The following is a 22,333-nucleotide window of genomic DNA, read 5'->3' as shown; positions in this document are numbered from 1 at the left end:
CGGGGTGCGATACTGCGGGTCCGATGTCGGCGGTAAGGCAGAGCATGGAGCAGGATCCCTTCCTCAGGATGCCGGTGGCAGGAATGTGTCCACACCACGGCCTGGTGTCCACGCCGCGACCCGGTGTCCACAGTTAGCAGAGCAGAGTGCATCACCGGTTTCCGTGTGGCCATCTTCTTGAAGCAATGGCCACCAGAGGCTTCAGGAAAATGGCCGCCGGAGGCCGCTCATGCACAGGTTGAGATCTCAGCTGCCATTTTCCTGAAGCCGATTGTCGCCGAGATCTCAGTCTGCGCACACGCGGTCTCCGGCAACCCACGGCTTCAGGAAGATGGCCGCCGGGAAATCGGTGATGCACTCGTCTATGCTCGCTGTGGACACATTTCTGCCACTGGCATCCTGAGGATGAGACCCCGCTCAGGTGCACTCCGTACCACCCACCGCCGCATCACCACACCTCTGCCGCCGCTTCCGTTGCCACATCCCCCCGGTAAGCCTGCGTTCGCACTTTAAGGCCTGTTTCACACTTCCGTTTTTTCAAATCCGTCAAAATCCGTTGTTTTCCGTAAAAAAACGGATCCGCCATTTTTTGCAGGATCCGTTTTTTTTGTCCCATAGACTTCCATTACGGTTACCGCGGATCCGTCAAAAAAACGGATCCGTTTTTAAAAAAACGGATCCGTTTGCATCAGTTTCCGTCAAAAAAACGGAAACGGATCCGTTTGGCGGACACAAAAACGGAAGTGTGAAACAGGCCTAAGACGCACCCCTCATTTTCCTCCCAAATTTGTTTGGGGTTAAGTGCGTCTTCTAGCACAAAAAATACGGTATTTTGTTTTCTTAGGAAGAAATGAGGGTTAAAAGTTGACCAGCAATTTCTCATTTTTCCAACAAAATTTACAAAACCATTTTTTTAGAGACCACCTTACATTTGAAGTGACTTTAAGGGGTCTATATGACAGAAAATACCCAAAAGTGACACCATTCTAAAATTTTAACCCCTCCAGGTGCTCGGAACCACATTCAAAAAGTTTATTAACCCTTCAGGTGCTTCACAGGAATTAATGGAATTGTGGAACGAAAAAATAATTAACTTTTTTTCACAAAATTTACTTAAGATCCAATTTTTTTATTTTTCACAAGGGTATTAAGAGAAAATGGTCCTCAATATTTGTTCTGCAATATCTCCTGAGTACGCCGATACCCCATATGTGGGGGGTAAACACTGTTTGGCCGTATGGCAGATCTCGGAAGTGAAGGAGCACTGTTTAACTTTTGGAATGCAAAATTGGCTGCAATAGAGCGCGGATGCCATGTCGCGTGTGGAGAGCCCCTGATGTACCTAAACATTGGAAACCCACCACAAGTGACCCCATTTTGGAAATTAGAGCCCCTCAAGTAACTAATCTAGATGTGTGGTGAGTACCTGGTATGCTTCACAGTAGTTTATAACGTAGAGCCGTGAAAATTAAAAAAAACACATTTTTTTTCCCACAAAAATTATTTTAGCACCAATTTTTTTTATTTTCACAAAGGTAACAAAAGACAAATTGACCCAAAACTTTCTTGTGCAATTTCTCCTGAGTGTGCCAATACCCCATGTGTGGGGGGAAAACTACTTTTGAGGCACAGTGCAAAGCACTGAAGTGAAGGAGCACCATATTGGGAGTTCAGATTTTGCTGGAATAGTTTGACTGTGACATGTCACATTGGCAGAGCCCTTGAGGTGCCAGATCAGCAAAAAACCTTCCATTAGTGATGTCATTTTACAAACTACACCTCTTAATGAATTCATCTAGGGGTGCAGTGATCATATTCACACCATATGTGCCTCTCAGAAATTTATACCATTGGGCTGTGAAGAAAGAATAATTACACTTCTACTAAAATGTTGTTTTTACCCCAAATTTTTAAATTTTACAACATCTATTAGGAAAAAAAAAATGGACCTCTAAATTTGATTCGCAAGTTCTTCACCATTTACCCCTGGTCACCATGGCAATGATCAGTCCATCTGAATGAAGGCAGAGGGAGCTCCCTTGCCTCTGCCTACCTCTTGAATGTTGCAATCACACTCGATCATAGCATTTAGGGGGTTAACAGCCAGTGCTGACATACCTCCTTAATGTTTAGTGCAGAAACTGGGTCACTGGCAGCACTGAGCTCCTGCACTGATCGGGCAAGAGGGGCTGATATTTCAGCATCTCCTGCGCGATCATGCTGTGATTGATCAGTCAGGTTGACTGATCACAGCGATCCGGTTGCGTGGACTGATGGCTTGGGTCCTTGCACCTCTTTCCGGGCCTCTCATCTGTCAGCGACGGCCCTCAGCACTCAACTGTCACGGCATGTGAATACACAGTTACATTTCAAAGTCATAACTAGTATAGCACGTCATGGTGCAGTAGCTGACACCTGCTCATAACGTGCTAGTTCTGTCATTGAACGTAAAGGTGTTAAGGACGTGAAGATTTAAAGTGTGAAAATCGCGAATTTTGACAAATTTTTGAGATATTCATAAATGCATATCACATAAACCAAAACTTACCCCTAACATAAAGTACAATATGTCACGAATAAGAATCTCAGAATTATTGAGATATGCTGAAGAATTCCAGAGTTATTACCCCATTAAGTGACACTGGTCAAAATTGAAAAAAATGGTCTGAGCAGAAAGGTGGAAACAGGCGGTTTGGGGTTGAAGGGTTTAATTCCAGAAGAATATTGTGAGCATTTTGATGAAATATTGGCCTATCATAAAAACTGAACCCAGAAAAAATCTGCCGTACAAAATTAAAATTGTTTTCAGATAGCGCATGAGTTTGAGAAACCGCATTGCTCCCATGCATATCAGGTGGAATAAAACGATGGTATGAAACAAAACAAACTTGCTTTTTTTTTTAGATTTGAGTGGATCATTCCGACGTGCTGGCTCAAAATGTCTGTTTTGTCTTATGATTGTAGGGACTTAAGATTAGTGGCTACCAACGAGATTTTTACTATTATTCAATTTTCATTTTTGATTGGATTATTATAGTAAATGTGTTTTATTATTAAACACTCTAATTTTATGAACTATTTTATTTCCTTTCCTCCTGTTCCCTCCTCTTTTGCTATATACATCGTCTTTTAAAAGAATGTAGTTCTTCCTAGACAGAGTTGATAGTTTTGGGATGACTGTTATGTTTTACACGATATTCTATTTAGATGTGTGCTCACTATTGAGTGTTCTTTCTGTTTGTAATTCTGATTTTTTAGGTCACCACTTGCCTCTATAAAGGTCAAAGGTGATGTCCTGTTTGAATTACCTGAGGAAGGAGTTAGACCAACTCTGAAACATGTTGTTTCAGTAAAGCGTTTCTACTCATCTGTATCTGGATGTCCATATTCAGTGGCAACACCCTGTCATCACTGCAGGCCATCCTATGTGTCCAGACTTCTAAAAGAAGCAGTAGGGAGTGACCCCAGCCCCTTAGTGAGCTTTTGTTTGAGAATCCCCTGAGCAGAATGAATGACTCAGATGGAATGACATTGGAATTAAAAGAAAAATAAATGAAATGGTTAAACATTGACGATTAGACAGCCCCTTTTCATTTTTTATTTTCAAGTTGTATATTTTTTTTTTTTTTCCAGGCAATACCAAAAGCAGCAAGCAAAGGAGGCACAGCAGCGGAGCGCTGCAGAGGAGTCTGAGGACAGTGATGTGGAATTTGATGAAGGTTTCCGCGTACCAGGGTCTATTTGGAAAAAGTTGTACAGGTAAGTCCTAATCTTTTCACACCCGATAATAAACACCTTTTGATAATCTTTATTAACTCCTTCATGACCCAGCCTATTTTGACCTTAATGACCTGGCCATTTTTTGCAATTCTGACCAGTGTCCCTTTATGAGGTAATAACTCAAAAATGGACATTTTAATTTTTCCAGCAAAAATTTTCTTTTAGCATCAATTTTTTCATTTTCACATCGGTAACAGGATAAAGTGGATCCTAAAGTTTGTTGTGCAATTTCTCCTGAGTACACCAATACCTCATATGTGGTCATAAACCACTATATGGGCGCACGGCAGGGCTCAGAAGGGAAGGAGCGCCATTTGACTTTTTGAGTGGAAAATATGCTGGAATATTTAGCCATGTCACGTTTGGAGAGTCCCTGTGTGCCTAAACATTGGAGCTCCCCGACAAGTGACCCCATTTTGGAAACTAGACCCTCCAAGGAACTTATCTAGATGCATAGTGAGCTTTTTGAACCCCGAGGTGCTTCACAAATGGATCCGTAAAAAAAAAGTCCTTTTTTTCACAAAAATTTTCATTTAGCCTCAGTTTTTTCATTTTCACCTTGGGCAACAGGATAAAATGGATCCTAAAATTTGTTAGGCAATTTCTCCTGAGAACACCGATACCTCATATGTGGTCATAAACCACTGTTTGGGCGCACGGCAGGGCCCGGAAGGGAAGGAGCGCCATTTGACTTTTTGAACGGAAAATTAGCTCCAATCGTTAGCGGACACCATGTCATGTTTGGAGAGCCCCTGTGTGCCTAAACATTGGAGTCCCCCCACAAGTGACCCCATTTTGGAAACTAGATCCCCTAAGGAACTTATCTAGATGTGTGATGAGTACTTTGAACCGCCAAGTGCTTCACAGAAGTTTATAATGCAGAGCAGTGAAAATAAAAAATCATTTTTTTCCTCAAAAATGATTTTTTTTAGCCCGCTATTTTTTTTATTTTCACAAGGCTAACAGGTGAAATTGGACCACAGACGTTGTTGTGCAATTTGTCCTGAGTACACCGATACCCCATATGTGGGGGAGAACCACTGTTTGGGCGCATGGGAGAGCTCAGAAGGGAAGGAGTTGCGTTTGCAGAGCCCCTGTTGTGACTAAACAGTAGAAACCTCCCACAAGTGACCCCATTTTGGAAACTAGACCTCCCAAGGAGCTTATCTAGATGTGTAGTGAGCACTTTGAACACCCAAGTGCTTCACAGAAGTTTATAAACTCAGAGACCTGAAAATAAACAATATTTTTTTCACCTCAAAAATGATTTTTTAGCCCACTATTTTTTATTTTCCCAAGGGTAACATGATAAATTGGACCCTAAAAGTTGTTGTCCAATTTGTCCTGAGTACGCTGGTACCCCATATGTGGGGGGGGGGGGACCACTGTTTGGGCGCATGGCAGGGCTCAGAAGGGAAGGAGCGTCATTTGACTTTTTGAATGGAAAATTAGCTCCAATTTTTAGCGGACTCCATATCGTGTTCGGAGAGCCCCTGTGTGCCTTAACTTTGGAGCTCCCGCACAAATGACCCCATTTTGAAAACCCCCTAAGGAACTTATCTAGATGCATAGTGAGCACTTTGAACCCCCAGTTGCTTCACAGAAGTTTATAACGCAGCGCCTTGAAAATAAATATTTTTTTTCCTCAAAAAATGTTTTTTTTAGCCCGCTATTTTTTATTTTCACAAGGGTAACAGGATAAATTGGACCCCAAAAGTTGTTGTCCAGCTTGTTCTGAGTACGCTGGTACCCCATATGTGTGGGGACCACTGTTTGGGCACACGTCGGGGCTTGGAAGGGAAGTAGTGACGTATTGAAATGCCGACTTGATGGAATGGTCTGCGGGCGTCATGTTACGTTTGCAGAGCCCCTGATGTGCCTAAACAATGGAAACCACCACAATTGACCCCATTTTTGAAACTAGACCTCCCTAGGAACTTATCTAGATGTGTGGTGTGCACTTTGAACCCTCAAGTGCTTCACAGAAGTTTATAACGCAGAGCCGTGAAAATAAAAAAAAATTTTTTCCACACAATAATTTTTTTAGTCCCCAATTTTTTATTTTCCCAAGGGTAACAGGAGACATTAGACCCCCAAAGTTGTTGTGCAATTTTTCCTGAGTATGCTGATACCCCATATGTGGGTGTAAACCACTGTTTGCGCACACGTCGGGGCTCGGAATGGAGGGAGCACTGTTTGACTTTTTGAACGCAAAATTGGCTGGAATAAATGGTGGCGCCATGTCGCGTTTGGAAACCCCGTGATGTGCCTAAACAGTGGAAACCCCTCAATTCTAACTTCAACCCTAACCCCAACACACCCCTAACCCTAATCCCAACCCTAATCATAACCCTAGCCACAACCCTAATCCCAACCCTAATCATAACCCTAGCCACAACCCTAACCCTAATCCAAACTCTAACCCTAACCACAATCCCAACCCACCCCTTACTCTAATATTAACCCTAATTCCACCCCTAACCCTAATTCCACCCCTAACCCTAATTTCTAACCCTAACCCTCAGTCTAACCCTAATAGAAAAAAAAAAATTTTTTTTATCTTATTGTCCCTACCTATGGGGGTGATAAATGGGGGGGTTTATTTACTTTTTTTTATTTTGATCACTGTGAGAGTTTATCACAGTGATCAAAATAAATGAATGAATCTGCAGCGTTGCAGATTCAAGTGAGCGCACTGCGCATGCGCCCACCATTTTCCAAGATGGCGGCGCCCATGAGCTGGGACGGGACACCGGGAGCCAGTGCTGGACCCGAAGTCACTGTGTGGAGGGTGAGGGGGGGGAGCAGAGGGAAGGGGAGGGGGAGCAGATTGTGACGGCAGAGGCCGATCGCTGCCGTCAGTCCGTGGCGGGGGCCGATCGCCCCCACCAGCCGGTGTGGGGGGGCAGATTAGTGTCTCCAGCCGTGTCTGATGCTACTGCAGCATCGGCCATAGCTGGATTGTAAAATTTCATCAATTTTCATTGATGAAATATTACTATCGCTCTGATTGGCTGTTTCACTTGTAACAGCCAATCGGAGTGATCGTAGCCACGTGGGGGTTAAGCCACACCCCCTGTGGTGAAGCACAAAGCCTCCTGTGTGTGCGCGGCTCGGGTGACCTTTTAGTGACCCTGGTCATCTGACCCGCAGGAGGGTGATTTATATCATGACTCCTACGTAGGAGTCGTATGGCACGACTTTTCATGATGCCTACGTAGGCTTCATGGGTCAGGAAGGGGTTAAAACTATAAGGAAAGACTACATATACCATACATAATTCAGAACCATATACCTTTATTATTAACATATACAAGCATTTAAAATGTGCTTGGAAACAGTCTTATAAATGTCAACTAAGAAGCGAGTGGTTATGTTTGCATTACACTTTGCTATTGTAGAACGGAATCTGTATATTAAAGAGAGAGATTGATTTCTTCCAGCAGCCAGACAAGATTCAGGGTTAAAAAGGGAAAATGCGGATCCACAGAGCAAAAAAACGATACAGGCTTCGTTAGGTGATCTCTGCGGATGCCAAAATTTTGGCGGATCCGCACAAATATGGATGCAACGGACAATCATCAGTCAAAATCTGCCGACAATGCAAGTCAGTAGGTAAAAAAACGGATCCGCAAAGAAAAATGGCGGATCCATTTTTTTTTCCAAAACGGCGGATTTTGGTTGATGGTGACAAACGGAAGTGTGAAACAGGCCTAAGGCTGTTTTTTCTTGTTTGTTTTTTGAACTTGTGTCCTTCAGGTTGTTGTTTTCGGCTATGTTCAACGTTCCATTTTATCATTTAGTTAATTGCTCTATTCTGAGGACCAGACAAATGGAATAATATTATAAAATGGGTATCCTTTCCATAAAGGTTGCAAACAGAAGCAGGGGGACACCATTGAGTGGGTTTGTCTGTATTGTGTTAATTTGTAGAACACAATAAAAGTTTTACACCCTCCATTTTTCTTCCTTTCCAAAACTAGTTACATAACTGGATCCAGACTGACCCCATAATAACCTATGGCACTCCACGTCAGCCGTTTGAATCATTTATGCAGTGGATCTATTTTTTTACATTATTTCATGTCTGTTCCTGAATGTCAATTTAAATGTGGGAATGTGGTCTTAAACTGAGCGATGAGAAAAATCAGAGATGATGGCACCTTTTATGTTCACACCAAAAATGTAACCCTTTTTTTTGCCACTCGGCTCCGTTTATTTAAGTGAAAAGTGCTACTTGTTTACTGGAAGTGAACTTATAGACAGATTTATTAATACTAAAGTGGTACAAACAGAGTGCTCATCGCATACTTTAGGACAGTCCAGAGATTGATTCGGAGGCGCATGTCATTAAATACATTTGGCGCTATTCCCGCCAGTGACACGAAATGTCTTCCATGAGAAGTGTTGTAGTACATTGCCAAGTGGTTGTACAGCTGTTTGGTTTGGTCTGATTTCTTCTCATGACCTCAGAAGAAGAAGCCGTAGCTTGATGTGAATCATAAAGCACCTGTGAGATGTTTCAGTTTCTGTAAAAGCTACGGTCATACAAGCGGTGATCGCAATCCAACCTATAAATGAGCGCGATCTTCCAGAAGGCCAGACTGTAGCATGGGATACGCATTGGTTATTAATGATTAGCACATGTTTTATTCATTATACAACTACCATCTTCATGCTGCTCCTTGGTTGTGACAGCTCCTGTATGGCCCTTCTTGTGCAGTTTTGATTTTCCAGAGTTGTAAGGGAGAAGTAGCAGTCTTCATTCATCTTCCATCTTTACATCCGTGAAAATCGGTCCTAATTCTTCAGTGTGTCATCTGTTAGGCTGGTTTTACATTAGCGTTATTTAGCGCAGCGCATCCTAACGCATGCGCCCCTATGTTTAACATGGCGGGCGCATGGTCTAGCGCTTGCACACGTTCATCAGCGTTTTCGTGCGCATGCGCTTTTTCCTAGTGTGCGCCTAGACGCAACATGTTGCATTGTTTTGTTCCGACAAAGACAAACCTCGTTAAAACGCATGCAATCGCGTGCGCACGGAATGCGCCAAAATATCACATTACAGTCTATGGGGTCGCAGGCATGCGCATAGACATGCGCACGCCTGCGCTTTTGAGCGCATGCGATTTTTCAGTAAACAATGTCTAGACACTGGTTTAAACCACCTCCTACACAAAGAAACATTGTTTGGGGGGTAGTGTAGATAAAAAAAGGTGTTTGCACAAACAGACCACTACGCTACAGACTGAAGAGAGAAGGACATTGGAGAGCTTGGAGAATATCAGCAACTTTAATAATGTGAGTATTTTAAACCTAATGTCTGCCTGTCCTTTTTTAAATTTATGCACTAATGAATTTTTTTGTGTTTATTGCAACATGTCTTCTGGAGAAGAATACCATCCGGCCCCTGGTGAACTGGCCCAAGCAGAGCGTGAAGTGAGTATCTTCCTGCCCTACATTTTGGTAAGTATTCGCTGCTGCATGTACACGTGTCAAATTAATTTTTGTTCTTTTTCAGACCTCATCGGCCATGGTTCCTGAGGCAGAACAGCAGGAGCAGCCAAGCCAAGTGCGGGCGGTGAGACGGCCTGTAAGTATGGACTGACTGTGAATGTCTTTTTTTTTTTTTTTTTTTTTTTTTTTTTTTTCCCCCTGCCTTTTTTCTGTCCTGTTTTCCATCTTCTATCTTCTTTTCTGTATCTTTTTCTATCTTTTTTTATTTCCAAGTCTTTCCATGATTATAATGTTTTTCTTTTTTTTTCTAGGATCCACAACGGGACAAAGAAATCGCCCTGGACAACGACGCCCTGATCAACTTGGTCCAGGAGCGAGTCCCGTTGTGGGACAGCCGGGATCCGCAGCACGCAGACAAGGTGGTGACCCGTCGGCTCTGGAATGAGGTGGCCTCACCGCTGATGGATGGCTGTGACAACGCCTCTCCCCGGGTCCGCAAGGATTTTCGTAAGTATTTCAATGCTCTGTGATGCCGCAGTGACTCTTGGCCGTGAACACACAGGTGTGTGTGATGCTAGAGATATTCTAGCATCATATACATTTGTGTTTTCATGGCCAACAGTGCATTGTCTATTGTATTGCTGTGTGATGCCATACCGCAGTGACTCTTGGCCATGAACACACAAGTGTGTTTTCGTGGCCAACAGTGCATTGTCTACTGTATTGCTGTGTGATGCCATTATGCAGTAACTCTTGGCCGTGAACACACAAGTGTGTGTGATGCTAGTGATTTGCTCATCAGTGTGTTGTCTAATTTTTTTTTTTTTTCTACAGTCAGAACCCATTGGCGCTCGGATGAAGGACCGCTTCAACAGGGATGTACATCAGGAGGTCCAGGGTCGCAGTGGTGCTGCGGCAAGGACCAGAACAAAATACAGATACCACCGGGCGTTGGCGTTCCTAAGAAGGTCCTTGCCACCAGAGCGTAAGTATTTTGGTGTATTGTATTGTTTTTTAATCTGTGCTTTTCTATTCCACAGCAGTTGGCCCTTGTAAATGCAAGATACTAATGTTTTCCCTTCACCCATGACTGCACACCTGAGAGAGGGATCCGCCCCGCCAGGACAGGAACCTACTGAAATATAAGGGGCGGTACCTCTCCCCCGCTTCAGTTGGGTTCCTGTCCTAGAACAGGATCCCAGTCTGACAGTGGCGGTGCCTGTCATGGAAGAAGATGGACCCAGGGCCGTCCTGGCGCGGCAAGAGCAGGTCTGCTTACCTGCAGCGCCGGCCTTCGGTGGCCTGGAAGCGCAGTCCCCGGGGATCCTTCTGCAGGCCCCGGGTTTGTGCGGGTGCGGTAAGGCAGGCCTCAGCAGCAGGGCTCTCCTCCGTGCCTCCCTCCCCCTGCGCGCCCGATCCTTCTCCCTGGGACGACAGGGAAAGCCGGGGGTGGTTTCCGGCGTCTGACGTCAGCGGTGTGGTGCACCTTGGGAGCGCGCCGGCTGACGTCACAGACGCGACGGCAAGATGGCGCCTGGTGCGGCGCCGGCTGCAGTGAGAAGAATGGAGGCCAGCGGTCGCAGTGGGGAGGGGAAGAGATCGCTCACCGGATGCATCTACTTAAAGGAGGACGAGGAGCAGGGCGGCCAGGTGATACAATGGGGTCACAGCAGGAGCGTTCACAGTCTCCACCGTCTCTGCCCCCATCGCAGACCTCTGCACGTAAGCATGGCAGCCGTTCAAGCGGCAAAAGCAATAGCCGTCCGAGCCACAGATCGAGAGGTTCCTCGAGGTCGAGAGAGCGAAGACCACATGCTCCAACACAGCCTCCGAGTCCGGTACCCGACTTTGTGGGTGGTGAGTGATCTTCGTGAAAGTTAGACCAATATTAATAGGGTCCTTCTTGTGTGTTATTTTTTCCTTAGGGAAAAAGTAAAAAAGCAGGGAGCAAGAAAAATAGAGTGTGCTATATGCCAGAGCCCCCTACCGAGAGATTGGCAAAAGGACATTTGCGCCAGCTGTATCCAGCGAACTATGGCGGAGGAGGTGCCGAGCTTGGCAACTAACCTCAGATCAGTCATAAGGTCCGAGGTAGAAGGCTCACTTAAAATGTTATTAAAGAAAAAGAAAAAAAGTAGGAGAGACTCCCCAGGTTCCTGATCAGACTCCTCCTCGACTGAATATCAGGCCGAGCACATGTCCTCCTCCTCCTCGGATAGTGATACTGGGGGCAGGCCGTGTTTTCCGGTAGAGGATACAGATGCTCTCCTTAAGGCCATTAGGACAACCATGGGCCCTCAGGAGGAGAAAGTGACTAAGTCCCTAGAAGACGTCATGTTCGGGGGGTTACAGGAAAGGAAAAAGCGCACCTTTCCAGTTAATGAGAAAATCCAGGCGCTCATTGAAAGAGAGTGGAAGAAGCCTGAAAGATCAGGTAGCCTTCCTTCCTCCTCAAAAAGGAGATATCCCTTTGAGCCTAAAGATACGGAAATATGGGACAAGGTCCCAAAGATTGATGCAGCAGTATCCAGATAATCCAAAAGATCGGCCCTGCCCCTAGAAGACTCAGGCGTACTGAGAGATCCGCTAGATAAGAAAGCAGACTCCTACCTAAGACATACATGGGAAGCAGCGGCAGGGGGACTGAAACCGGCAATAGCCGGCACCTGCACAGCTCGATCCTTAATGATCTGGCTACAGCAGCTGGAAGAAAAACTTGCATCTAAAGTTTCAAGAGAAAAAATTTTGGGAGATATGTATCTTCTACATGGAGCAGCTGCTTTTTTGGCCGACACCTCTGCTGATTCCATGAGACGACGGCGAGGGCGGCGGGATTATCAAACGCCGCAAGGCGTGCATTATGGCTTAAAGGCTGTCCTGGAGATCTACAGTCAAAAGCTAAATTGTGCTCTCTTCCGTGTGATGGACAATTTCTATTTGGGAAAAATTTGGACGACATCCTGGAAAAAGCTCGTGATAGAAAGAAGAGCTTCCCTAGATTTCCTGGAGATCAAAGAAGACCGCCCTTTCGGAGGGGAAAATTCAACAGAGGCCGTCCTCCAGGGGATCGGAAAAGATGGGAGGACAAAAGGAAGAAAGAGTCTGGTTTCATGTTTGGTGGAGCCGCTTCATTCAAAAAGAAATCCCCACAATGACGCCGATATCCCAGTAGGGGGAGACTGATGCTCTTTTATCAAGCCTGGGAAAGTATATCTTCCAATACCTGGATTCTAAACATCATAAAAAAAGGCCTCAAATTTCCCTCTTTTCAACGGCCGAGAGCATCGTTTGTGGTGACCCCCGTCAGGAATGGGATAGAAGAGCAGTTGGCCCTAGAGGCAGAAATCCTAAGTCTGCTGGACAAACACGTTCTGACCAAAGTTCCAAGCGAACAGGAGAGAAGGGGTTTCTGCTCACACCTCTTCCTAATAAAAAAGCCAGACCAATCATTCAGGACTATTATAAACCTCAGAGGCCTCAAACAATGAATAGAAAACCAGACTTTCAAAATGGAGTCAGTGACTTCGGCCATAATGCTGTTACACCACAATTGTTTTATGGCCGTAGTCGACCTAATGGATGCCTACTACTACATCCCGATCCATCCAGAGTACCAAAAATACTTAAGGGTAGCTCTCTACATCCAGGGCAACCTCAGGCATTTTCAATTCAGAGCCCTTCCATTCGGCATATCCATAGCCCCGAGGGTGTTTACGAAGGTCGTAGCAGAGATGACAGCCTTCCTCCGAATCCACAACACGATTATAATACCCTACTTAGACGAATATCTAATAGTGGGCAACTCGGAACATCACTGCACAGAACAAGTGGAAAGGGTAGCGGATACCCTACGGAGACTTGGCTGGATGGTGAATGTCAAAGTCAAGACTACAACCCCTAAAAAGGCAAATATTTTTAGGATTCATCCTGGACTCGGAACAACAAATTTGTCTTACCAGAGGCCAAGGTGGAAAAGGTGAGGAATATGACCTTGACAGCCATAGACCAGCCTCACATGACCCTGAGAGGGGTGATGTCCTTACTAGGCACTCTGACAGCCTGTATTCCAGCGGTCAGATGGGCACAATTTCATACCCGTCAACTGCAAGCAGAGATCCTATCAGCACAGAAATTGCTAAGAAGGCGTTTAGAAGGAAGGCTGGAACTTTCCTTAAAAGTCAAAAACTCTCTCAGATGATGGTTAGACAGGGCAAACCAAGTAGCAGGAACATTATGGCACAGACCAGTGTCCGATGTGATCCTGACGGACGCGAGTTCCTCTGAGTGGGGAGTGCACCTGAGGGGACAGACAGCCCAGGGACCCTGGGGACACCAAGAACAAAATGCATCCTCCAACCTAAAAGAACTACGGGCAGTAAACAAAGCCTTAAAAATATTTATTCCCAGCCTAGATGGCTGCAATGTCCGGATCATGTCGGACAACAAAGTGACAGTGGCATATATCAACCACCAGGGGGGGACAAGGTCACACTCCTTAATGAACGAAACCAACAACATTTTTCACAGAGCGGAACGACACCTTCTTTCTAACGGCCCTACACATCAGAGAGGTAGAGAACATACAAGCCGATTTCCTAAGCCGCAACACATTAAGGCAAGGAGAATGGGCCCTAAATCACTCAGTGTTCCAGAAAATAGTACAACTCTGGGGAGAGCCTGTAATAGACCTCTTTGCCAACAAAAGCAACAGGCAGGTAAAGAGATTCTGTTCACTGAACCCAAAAGAAGAGCCATGGACGGTGGACACATTACAAATTCCGTGGAATTTCAAAATGGGTTACGCCTTTCCTCCAGTAGCTCTAATCCCAGCAGTGGTGAAAAAAAATAGGAGAAGATCAGGCCAGAGTAATCTTAATAGCCCCGTTCTGGCCAAAAAGGCCCTGGTTCTCACTACTGCAGATGATGTCCCTCTCAGATCCATGGGTACTACCAGAGATTCCAGACCTGCTAGCTCAGGGTCTGGTATTCCACACGCAAGTCAAGGGGTTCCAGCTGATGGTGTGGAATTTGAGAGGTCACTTTTAAAAAAAAAAATAGAGGGTTCTCCCCTGGGTTGGTGGCTACACTGATGAAAAGTAGAAAGCCAGTAACAACTAACATATACGGTAGAACATGGAATAAGTTTCTGCAGTTCCTAGGGAAGCCGTTAGACCAAGAACCCCCGATCAAGGCCATCTTAGAATTTTTATAGGCGGGGTTACAGCTAGGCCCTAGCGGTAAATACACTTAAAGTACAGGTTTCAGCACTAGGCGCTCTATATAACTGCAACATAGGAGCAAACAGATGGGTGGCCAGATTCATTAAATCCTGCCAGAGGTCTAAACCAATCCCATTACCAAAAATGGCTCCCTGGGATTTAAACCTTGTGTTAGCTCTCACGAAAGAGCCATTTGAACCGGTGCAACAACTACCAGTAAAATATCTCACCCTAAAGACCATTATTTTAGTGCCCCTTACATCGGCCCGTAGAGTAAGTGTCTTGCAGGCCCTCTCAGTTAATCCACCTTATACCCAGGTGTACCAGGATAGGGTTGTCCTAAAAACAGACCCTGCTTAATTACCGAATGTTGTATCAGATTTCCATCGTAGCCAGGAAATTGTCCTCCCCTCCTTCTGTGAGAATCCAAAAAAAACAGGAGAGGAGAAATTCCATAAACTAGACGTTAAAAGAGCCCTCTTAGAGTATATATCAGTGACTAGCCAGTGTATTTGTAGCCTTTCAGGGTGCCAGGAAGGGCCATGGAGTATCAAAAGGGACTATTGCCAGATGGATTAGGGAGGCCATTAGTCTAGCTAACTCAGCTAGTGGTGTTCCGATTCCTGACGGCATCAAGGCTCATTCAACCAGAGCCGTGGCGACCTTCTGGGCTGAAAAGGCAGAGGTATCGATTGAGCAAATCTGTAAGGCCGCTACCTAGGCCTCACCTTCAACCTTTTTTAAGCACTATGGATTAAATCTATCCTCCTCTGCTGACTTAACCTTTGGTTAGAAGGGTGCTGCAAGCGGTGGTCCCTCCCTAAGGTGTTCGAAGTCTCCAAAAATCTCTCAGGTGTGCTGTCATGGGTGAAGGGAAAACCACCATGGTTACTTACCGGTAGCTGGTTTTTCCGGAACCCATGACAGCACCCGTATATTCCCCCCCTTTTTCACCGTATGGGTGTGCACGTTAACAGGGTGTGTTTGTGTGATGTGGTGTTTGATAAACATGTAACTAACCGGGAAGTCCTCTCAATGCTCTGTAACCAACTGAAGCGGGGGAGAGGTGCCGCCCCTTATATTTCAGTAGGTTCCTGGCGGGTCGGATCCCTCTCTCAGGTGTGCTGTCATGGGTTCCGGAAAAACCAGCTACCGGTAAGTAACTATGGTGGTTTTTCTTTTCTTTTCACAGCACCTGGAGCAGCACCCTGCAACCTTTCCCTGAAGCGGTCCTTCATCGAGCGACCTCGGAACAGTCCCAGCCATCCGACAGCCAGGAAGCAGCTTGCAGGTCGTCAACACAGACAGCTGGAGACCAGGAAGCTGGTATGTCAGGTCTTCTCCTGTCCCAGGTCTCTGCCACTGGTTTTGTGGGCACTTCCCGCTAGCAGCGGAGGGCCTCGGACAGCAATGTCATGCTCGAGTTCCTTCACTTGAGCTCGGTCTTTCAGAATGACATCAAGGCGCTGTCAGACAGAATGGAGAGTGGTTTTAACCAAGTGGACCACCGCTTCCAGTCTGTCGACAGTCGTCTTGACTGTCTGGAAGCCGACCTCAACAGACCAGCGCACCATTTTTTTTTTAGCAAAGTTGAACGGGCCATGGCGGCACACCTTAGTCCTGATCTCCAGCTGACTGTGATGCAGGCCTGCAATACTGCTTTCTTGCGGCTATGCAGCAGAGTCAGTACGTGCAGCAGTCAGTGGTGTCATTTCCAACTGTGCCACCACTGACTCGCTTCACCTCACTACCGACTTCTGCTGCATACCACTGCATGGCCATCTGCATTCCCTGCCAAGCCGGACACCACTACACCACCCTAAGGCCGAGTGCCGCTGGAGACTCCACCGCCACCACCATGGCAAGCGCTGCCCTGTCTGGACCGCCACCACCACGCCTACTTGGAGCACCGCCACCACTCCTCCAGCCTGGACCAGCACTGCCACAAGTACTGCCACTGCCACCACCGAGCAGCAGCAGCAGCAAATGGGGGACCCACATTCAATATTTACTCTAACGCAACAAAGGTCACCCAGCTCCAGGCGGTCAGAAAGGTAAAGGCGGTCACCCAGCTCCAGGAAGTCCAGGAAGGACACACAAGGAGGGCACAAGAGACACAAAAAGAGGAAAATTTTGACTGTCCCTCCCTCCCTCACCTCACACTGTGTCTCAGCGTGCCTCGACTTCCATCCCTGAGCTTCTTTTCCCCCCAACTTTTGGCTTCCCTTCCCCTAGAACCCCTTCCAGCCGTTCCTCGTCTCTCCACACCCCCAACTTGCCACCATCTTCCCCCAAACGTCGTTCCCAATAAAACTTTTTTTTTTTTTTTAATAAATATGAAAACCTGGTTTCCCCTAATACTTTGATTAATGTTTGTTTTGCCGACTACACACACTGCGCCGTACACACCCTGCGCCGTACACTTTGCGTTTTTGCCACCACATAGCTCCATTACTGACACATCTTTCTTGTGTCAGTCCTGGAGATATGTGTAGTCAAAAACATAAATATGTGACTTGTATTTTCACCACCTGTCTCTTCAGTATGCTAATATTGCATAGACTGAATAGAAGATGGTGTTGAGTGCAAGGCATATCTATTGTTACCTTGCCAGGTATCATAAAGAGTGAATTTAGGATGGAGCATTTTTACCATCATCATTTCACTCTTTGTGACTCCAGGACAGGGGATTCTAGATATACCTTTTAATTAACCACATCCTCTTTTCAGTGTGTGGTGAATAAACTGAAGAGATGATGGAGAAAATACACATCATATGTACAATACCCTGGCCTTGTATCATAACTATTTATCACACCTGGGCAGGTGAATACACATATGAGTTAACCTGCAGCGTCGCTGAAGTCTGCATTATCTATTGCACGCAGACTGGAGCGATGCTGGAGTTTAACTCGTGTGTATTCACCTGCCCAGGTGTGATAACGTCACCAAGACACCAGCTGTGGGATTGTAGAAGTTGTATAAACTTTATCATCTCTCCAGTCTGCGTTCATTCTGAAGCCACAGTGGAGATCCTACAACTAATATGTATACAGTGAAAGATGCTATTGCATCCCAAAATCACTATTTGAAACATCAGGCCATGTGATACAAATATTGTATTATCTCCACCGTCGCTGCACATTGAACACAAACTAGAGATGATAAAGGTCATACAACTTGTGTGTATGTAGTCACCTGGCCAGGACTACTAGTAAATTCATGATGCACAAAACACAGCATCATGAATTCACTGGTACACCTGGGCAGGTGATTATTGTATTGGAGTGTATAAAAAAGCAAAGTGCACTGAGTACAGGTATCAAAACAGGTTTTTTTATTAACATACACACAAGAAAACAATTTTACACCATTTGATCTTGCCATTCCACATGTCCTACATCAGACATAAAGTAGGCCGCATTATTGGTCCCTCATTTGGCCAACTTCAACTGCTGACCTGAGAGGTTGCTGAGTGAATTCAGTCAATGGGTTGGTAGCTGGTTCATCGAGTTCAAAGTTAGGGTGCTCTTTAGCCATGACAAAATTATGAAGAACCAGACACGCCTCACCACCTCATCCACTGTTTCCAGTTTAAGGTTTATGGCTGTTCCGAGAATGCGCCATCTGGAGACAAGAATCCCAAATGCACACTCTACAGTTCTTCGGGCCCTGGTCAGTCTGTAATTAAATGTTTTTCTCGTGTGGTCCAAGTCGCGGCTGGAGTAGGGTTTCATCAGGTTTTGGCACATTTGAAATGCCTCATCCCCAACAATTACAAATGGCTGTGGCGGACCTTCAGTGTGGGGAAGAGGCCGTGGCATGGGGAAATTGAAATGGTTGCCATACAACCTCCGTTCCATGTCCGAGTTCTTAAAAGCCTGGGAGTCCTTCCCCTGGCCAAATTCCCCAGTGTCCACCGCAACAAACAGTCTGCATCCGCAATGGCCCATGAGTACTGTAGAAAAGTACTTTTTGTAATTATAGTACTCCGATCCACTTCTTGCGGGTTTTATTAGCCGGACATGTTTCCCATCCACCGCTCCCAAACAGTTGGGGAAATTGCAGACTGTCCAGAATTTTTCAGCGATTTCCATCCACTTTTCCGCGGTGGGCAGGGGCATAAATTCTGGACAGGGAACGTCCCACAAAGCCCGGCAGGTGTCCACAACAATTCCAGACAAGGTGGATATTCCAATCCGGTACTGGAAGTGAAGTGAAGATAGGGTCTCTTCAGTAGCCAGGAATCTGCCAAACAGAGAGAGAACAAAAATTAATATTTAGGTCTAGGGTTTTTAAAAACAGTAACATAGAAAAAATTTGTACATTTCTTAACAATAATTCTGCAGGCTTTTGGTTACTACATAGCAGAACAATAATTCTGCAGGCTTTGGAATAGTGCATGGCAGAACAAAGAAAATTATGCAAGCATTGGTTGGTAAATATTACATACCATAATGTGACCAGGAGCCGTTCCTCAGGAGGACTTGCACGACGGAGCTGTGTGTCCTGTCTCCAGATGGCTTCTTGAACACGAGCAAGCAAATCCATGAAGCTTTCTTGGGACATCCGGGTATAGTCAGTAAATTTCTCCGGGTTTCCCTGGAGCTCGCTGTAGAGGGTGTAGAACGCTCCACGGCTCTCCCAGAATTCAATAATCGGATGTTTCCACAAACAACTTCGCTGCCGTCTAAGCTGTATCTCTCTCTCCCTTTGTTGCTGGAAAGCAAAAGCCTGAGCCAGCGCGATGTCCAGATCCAAGTTTAAGTGAATACTCTTCCAGTGCAGATCCATGTTCACAAAGGAAAATGCAACCAAATCTGAATAATTCAGCTGTAAACAGGGTCTATATAAAGAATTCCTATGACACACGCCCACTGGTGTCCCATTGGTGGAGTCTGTTTCAAGAATTTTTCAAGGATTTTCCTCCTGTGAAATATGGCACCTAGACAACGCATGCGCTTAAAAAACGCAAACGCATGTGAAAACGCATACAAACACTGCGTTTTTTTGTCATTATGCGCACGGAGGCGACACAAAATTGCTTAGTTTTAAATGTGTTTGTAAGTGTTTTTTGGGTGCGTTTTAGGCGCGCGCAAAAAGGCGCAAATGTGAAACTAGCCTTAAACATCTGTTTTGCATCTGTTTTTTTCTCCTCTGTTAAACACTGAAGGAGGTGATCTGCCTGAACTTTCACGTATCCACTGACATTTAGCAATGAATCAGCATAAACAATTGAAACTAGGATGGAAAACCTGGAGTAAAAAGTACTACTTCCATTTTTAACCAATTCTCAATTACTTTAATGGACAAGTATTATCCACAAAATGGATGAGTTCTGAGTCTCACAAAGCGATGACTCGGACTTGTTTTTAAAAGTGATGTGTATATGATTCAGTGACACTGTATGGGTCAGTGTGCTGTCCGAGGAAAAAAAGCCGACCGAGCACAGACTCCTCACATTGATGCATTGCGGTGTATGAGATACGATGTATAACATGTGCCCGGTCCCAGTGTCTTGGGGATTACTCCTCAGTTTTACCAACTAAACATTGGATTCTTTGCTATGTTTTGAGGACAATCCAATTTAAACGGCATGTTTTTTTTTCCATTTTAGTTCCTATCCCCCATAAAGTTGTACACATGTATGGGTATGTTATGGAGGCTCCAGTTTGGCAGATTCTCCTTGCTAGATATCGGACCAGTGTCCGAGGCACGGCATGGCCAAATTTAGTAGTCTGAATTCAGAGGCTAGACTGTCAATGCCGTAAATTCAAATCACACCGGAAGCTACTGTCTTCCATATTCTAAAAGAGCCCAGCCGAGCCCCCTAATAAAGCATTGATGAGCAATGTCTGCTCTAAACACAGCAAAAAACATTTTTACACAACATGAAAACTTTTGAATATCGGACAATAATTTTTTCTACAAAATAGTTTGTGTAAAAGCATCAAAACATAAAAGAATTACCGTATATACTCGCGTATAAGCCGAGATTTTTCAGCCCATTTTTTGGGGCTGAAATTCCTCCCCTCTGCTTATACGCGAGTCATATACCGGGGGAGGGAGAGCGGGGGTGTCAGAGATCATACTTACCCCCCGGCGCGTGTCTGCAGCCCCCCTGCTTTCTACCATGCCTTCCTTCTGCAGTCACGTGGTACCTCTCATTAAAGTCATGAATATGTGCATACTCATGACTTTAATGAGCGGTACCACGTGACCGCTGAAGGAAGGAAGAGCTGCCGGAGATGCAGGGGCTGCAGAGACCGCACCAGGAGGGGGTTAAGTATATGCGATATTCACCCACCCCCGGTCCATCGGTGTACGCAGCTCTGTCCTTCGCGTCCTCTGTCAGTGACTTTCAGGCAGCAGAGGGCGTGATGACGTAGTTAGTGCTCGCCCTCTGCTGCCTCAACATCACTGACAGAGGACCCGTAAGACAGCGGGCGCAGCGATGGACCGGGGACAGGTGAATATCGTATGTGTCGGGGCCCTGAGCCAGCAGTGACACCGGTACCTGTCCCCGCCTGCTCAGGACACCGGCACCTGGCACCTAGCGACGAGAGGTGAGTATGTCATTTTTTTTTTTATTTGCAGCAGCGGCAGCATATGGGGCATAATCTATGGAGCATCTTATTGGGGAATAATCTATGGAGCATCTTATGGGGCCATAACCTTTATGGAGCAGCATATGAGACATATTATTCTATGGGGCATCTTATGGGGCCATTATTAACCTTTGTGCAGCATTATATGGGGCGTATTTTGTATGGCGCATCTTATGGGGCCATTATTAACCTTTGTGCAGCATTATATGGGGCGTATTTTGTATGGAGCATCTTATGGGGCCATCATGAACTGTATGGAGCATTATATGGGGCTCCTGATTCAATATGGATATTCAAAAACATTTAACCTACTGATGTCTCAATTAATTCTACTTTTATTGGCATCTATTTTTATTTTTGAAATTCACTAGTAGCTTCTGCATTTTTCACCCTAGGCTTATACGCGAGTCAATAAGTTTTCCCAGTTTTCAGTTTTTGGTGGCAAAATTAGGAGGGTCGGCTTATACATGAGTATATACGGTATATAAATGTAGTATCGCGTAATCGTACGAACCTGAAAAGTAAAGCTGCCTCATCAATTTCACTACACGCGGAACAGCATAAAAAAAACAGAACCCAATTCCTGAATTGCTGGTTTTTGTAAATTTTGCCTCCCAAAAATCTGAATAGAAAGCGATCAAAAAATGTCATGTGACCGAAAATGGTACCAATAAAAACGTCAGCTTGTCTTGAAATAAAAAAGCCATAACATGACTCTGTGGGCCAAAATATGGAAAAAGTATAGCTCTCAAAAAAACAAAACATTTATTTTAGTGTGACAGCAGCCAAACATAAAAAACGATATGTGATTCTCACAAAATTAGAATATCATCAAAAAGTGAATTTATTTCAGTTCTTCAATACGAAAAGTGATATTCATATATTATATAGAGTCATTACAGAGTGATCTATTTCAAGTGTTTATTTCTGTTATTGTTGATGATTATGGCATACAGCCAATGAAAACCCAAGTCATTATCTCAGTAAATTAGAAAAATTAAAAAAAACACCTGCTATGGCTTCCTAAGCTTTTAAAAAGGTCCCTTAGTCTGTTTCAGTAGGCTCCACTATCATAGGAACACAAGAAAACAGACAAATTTGCAAAAATACTCTGCAATAAAAAATATGGCAGTAATCAGCAAGTGCTGGATGACAAATGCAGGGTATTTAGTCGATACGTTTTTTTGCAAAAAAAATGTATACCAAGCCGCTTCACCACGTCAAGGTAACCCATATTGAAGCAGTCCCTATCTAATGTATTTAAAACCT

The 22,333-nt window shown here is 45.0% G+C and overlaps 1 protein-coding gene across 3 annotated transcripts in view; it reads left to right on the top strand.

Annotated features, from left to right (window-relative positions):
* The window catches only part of ERCC6 (ERCC excision repair 6, chromatin remodeling factor), a 258,882-nt gene that overhangs the window by 136,524 nt on the left and 100,025 nt on the right, over positions 1-22,333 (top strand). For all 3 annotated transcript variants that reach the window (XM_073552075.1, XM_073552073.1, XM_073552074.1), the window contains exon 6: positions 3,634-3,759. In XM_073552075.1, coding sequence (XP_073408176.1) covers positions 3,634-3,759 — 126 coding nt within the window. The remainder of the gene's footprint in view (positions 1-3,633; positions 3,760-22,333) is intronic.

This window comes from Dendrobates tinctorius, unplaced genomic scaffold (genome assembly GCF_039654945.1).
Source record: "Dendrobates tinctorius isolate UK_male_01 unplaced genomic scaffold, ASM3965494v1 ptg000184l, whole genome shotgun sequence".
NCBI lineage: Eukaryota > Metazoa > Chordata > Amphibia > Anura > Dendrobatidae > Dendrobates > Dendrobates tinctorius.
Note: the sequence above shows the minus strand (reverse complement) of the source record. Positions and strands in the feature narration are given on the sequence as shown.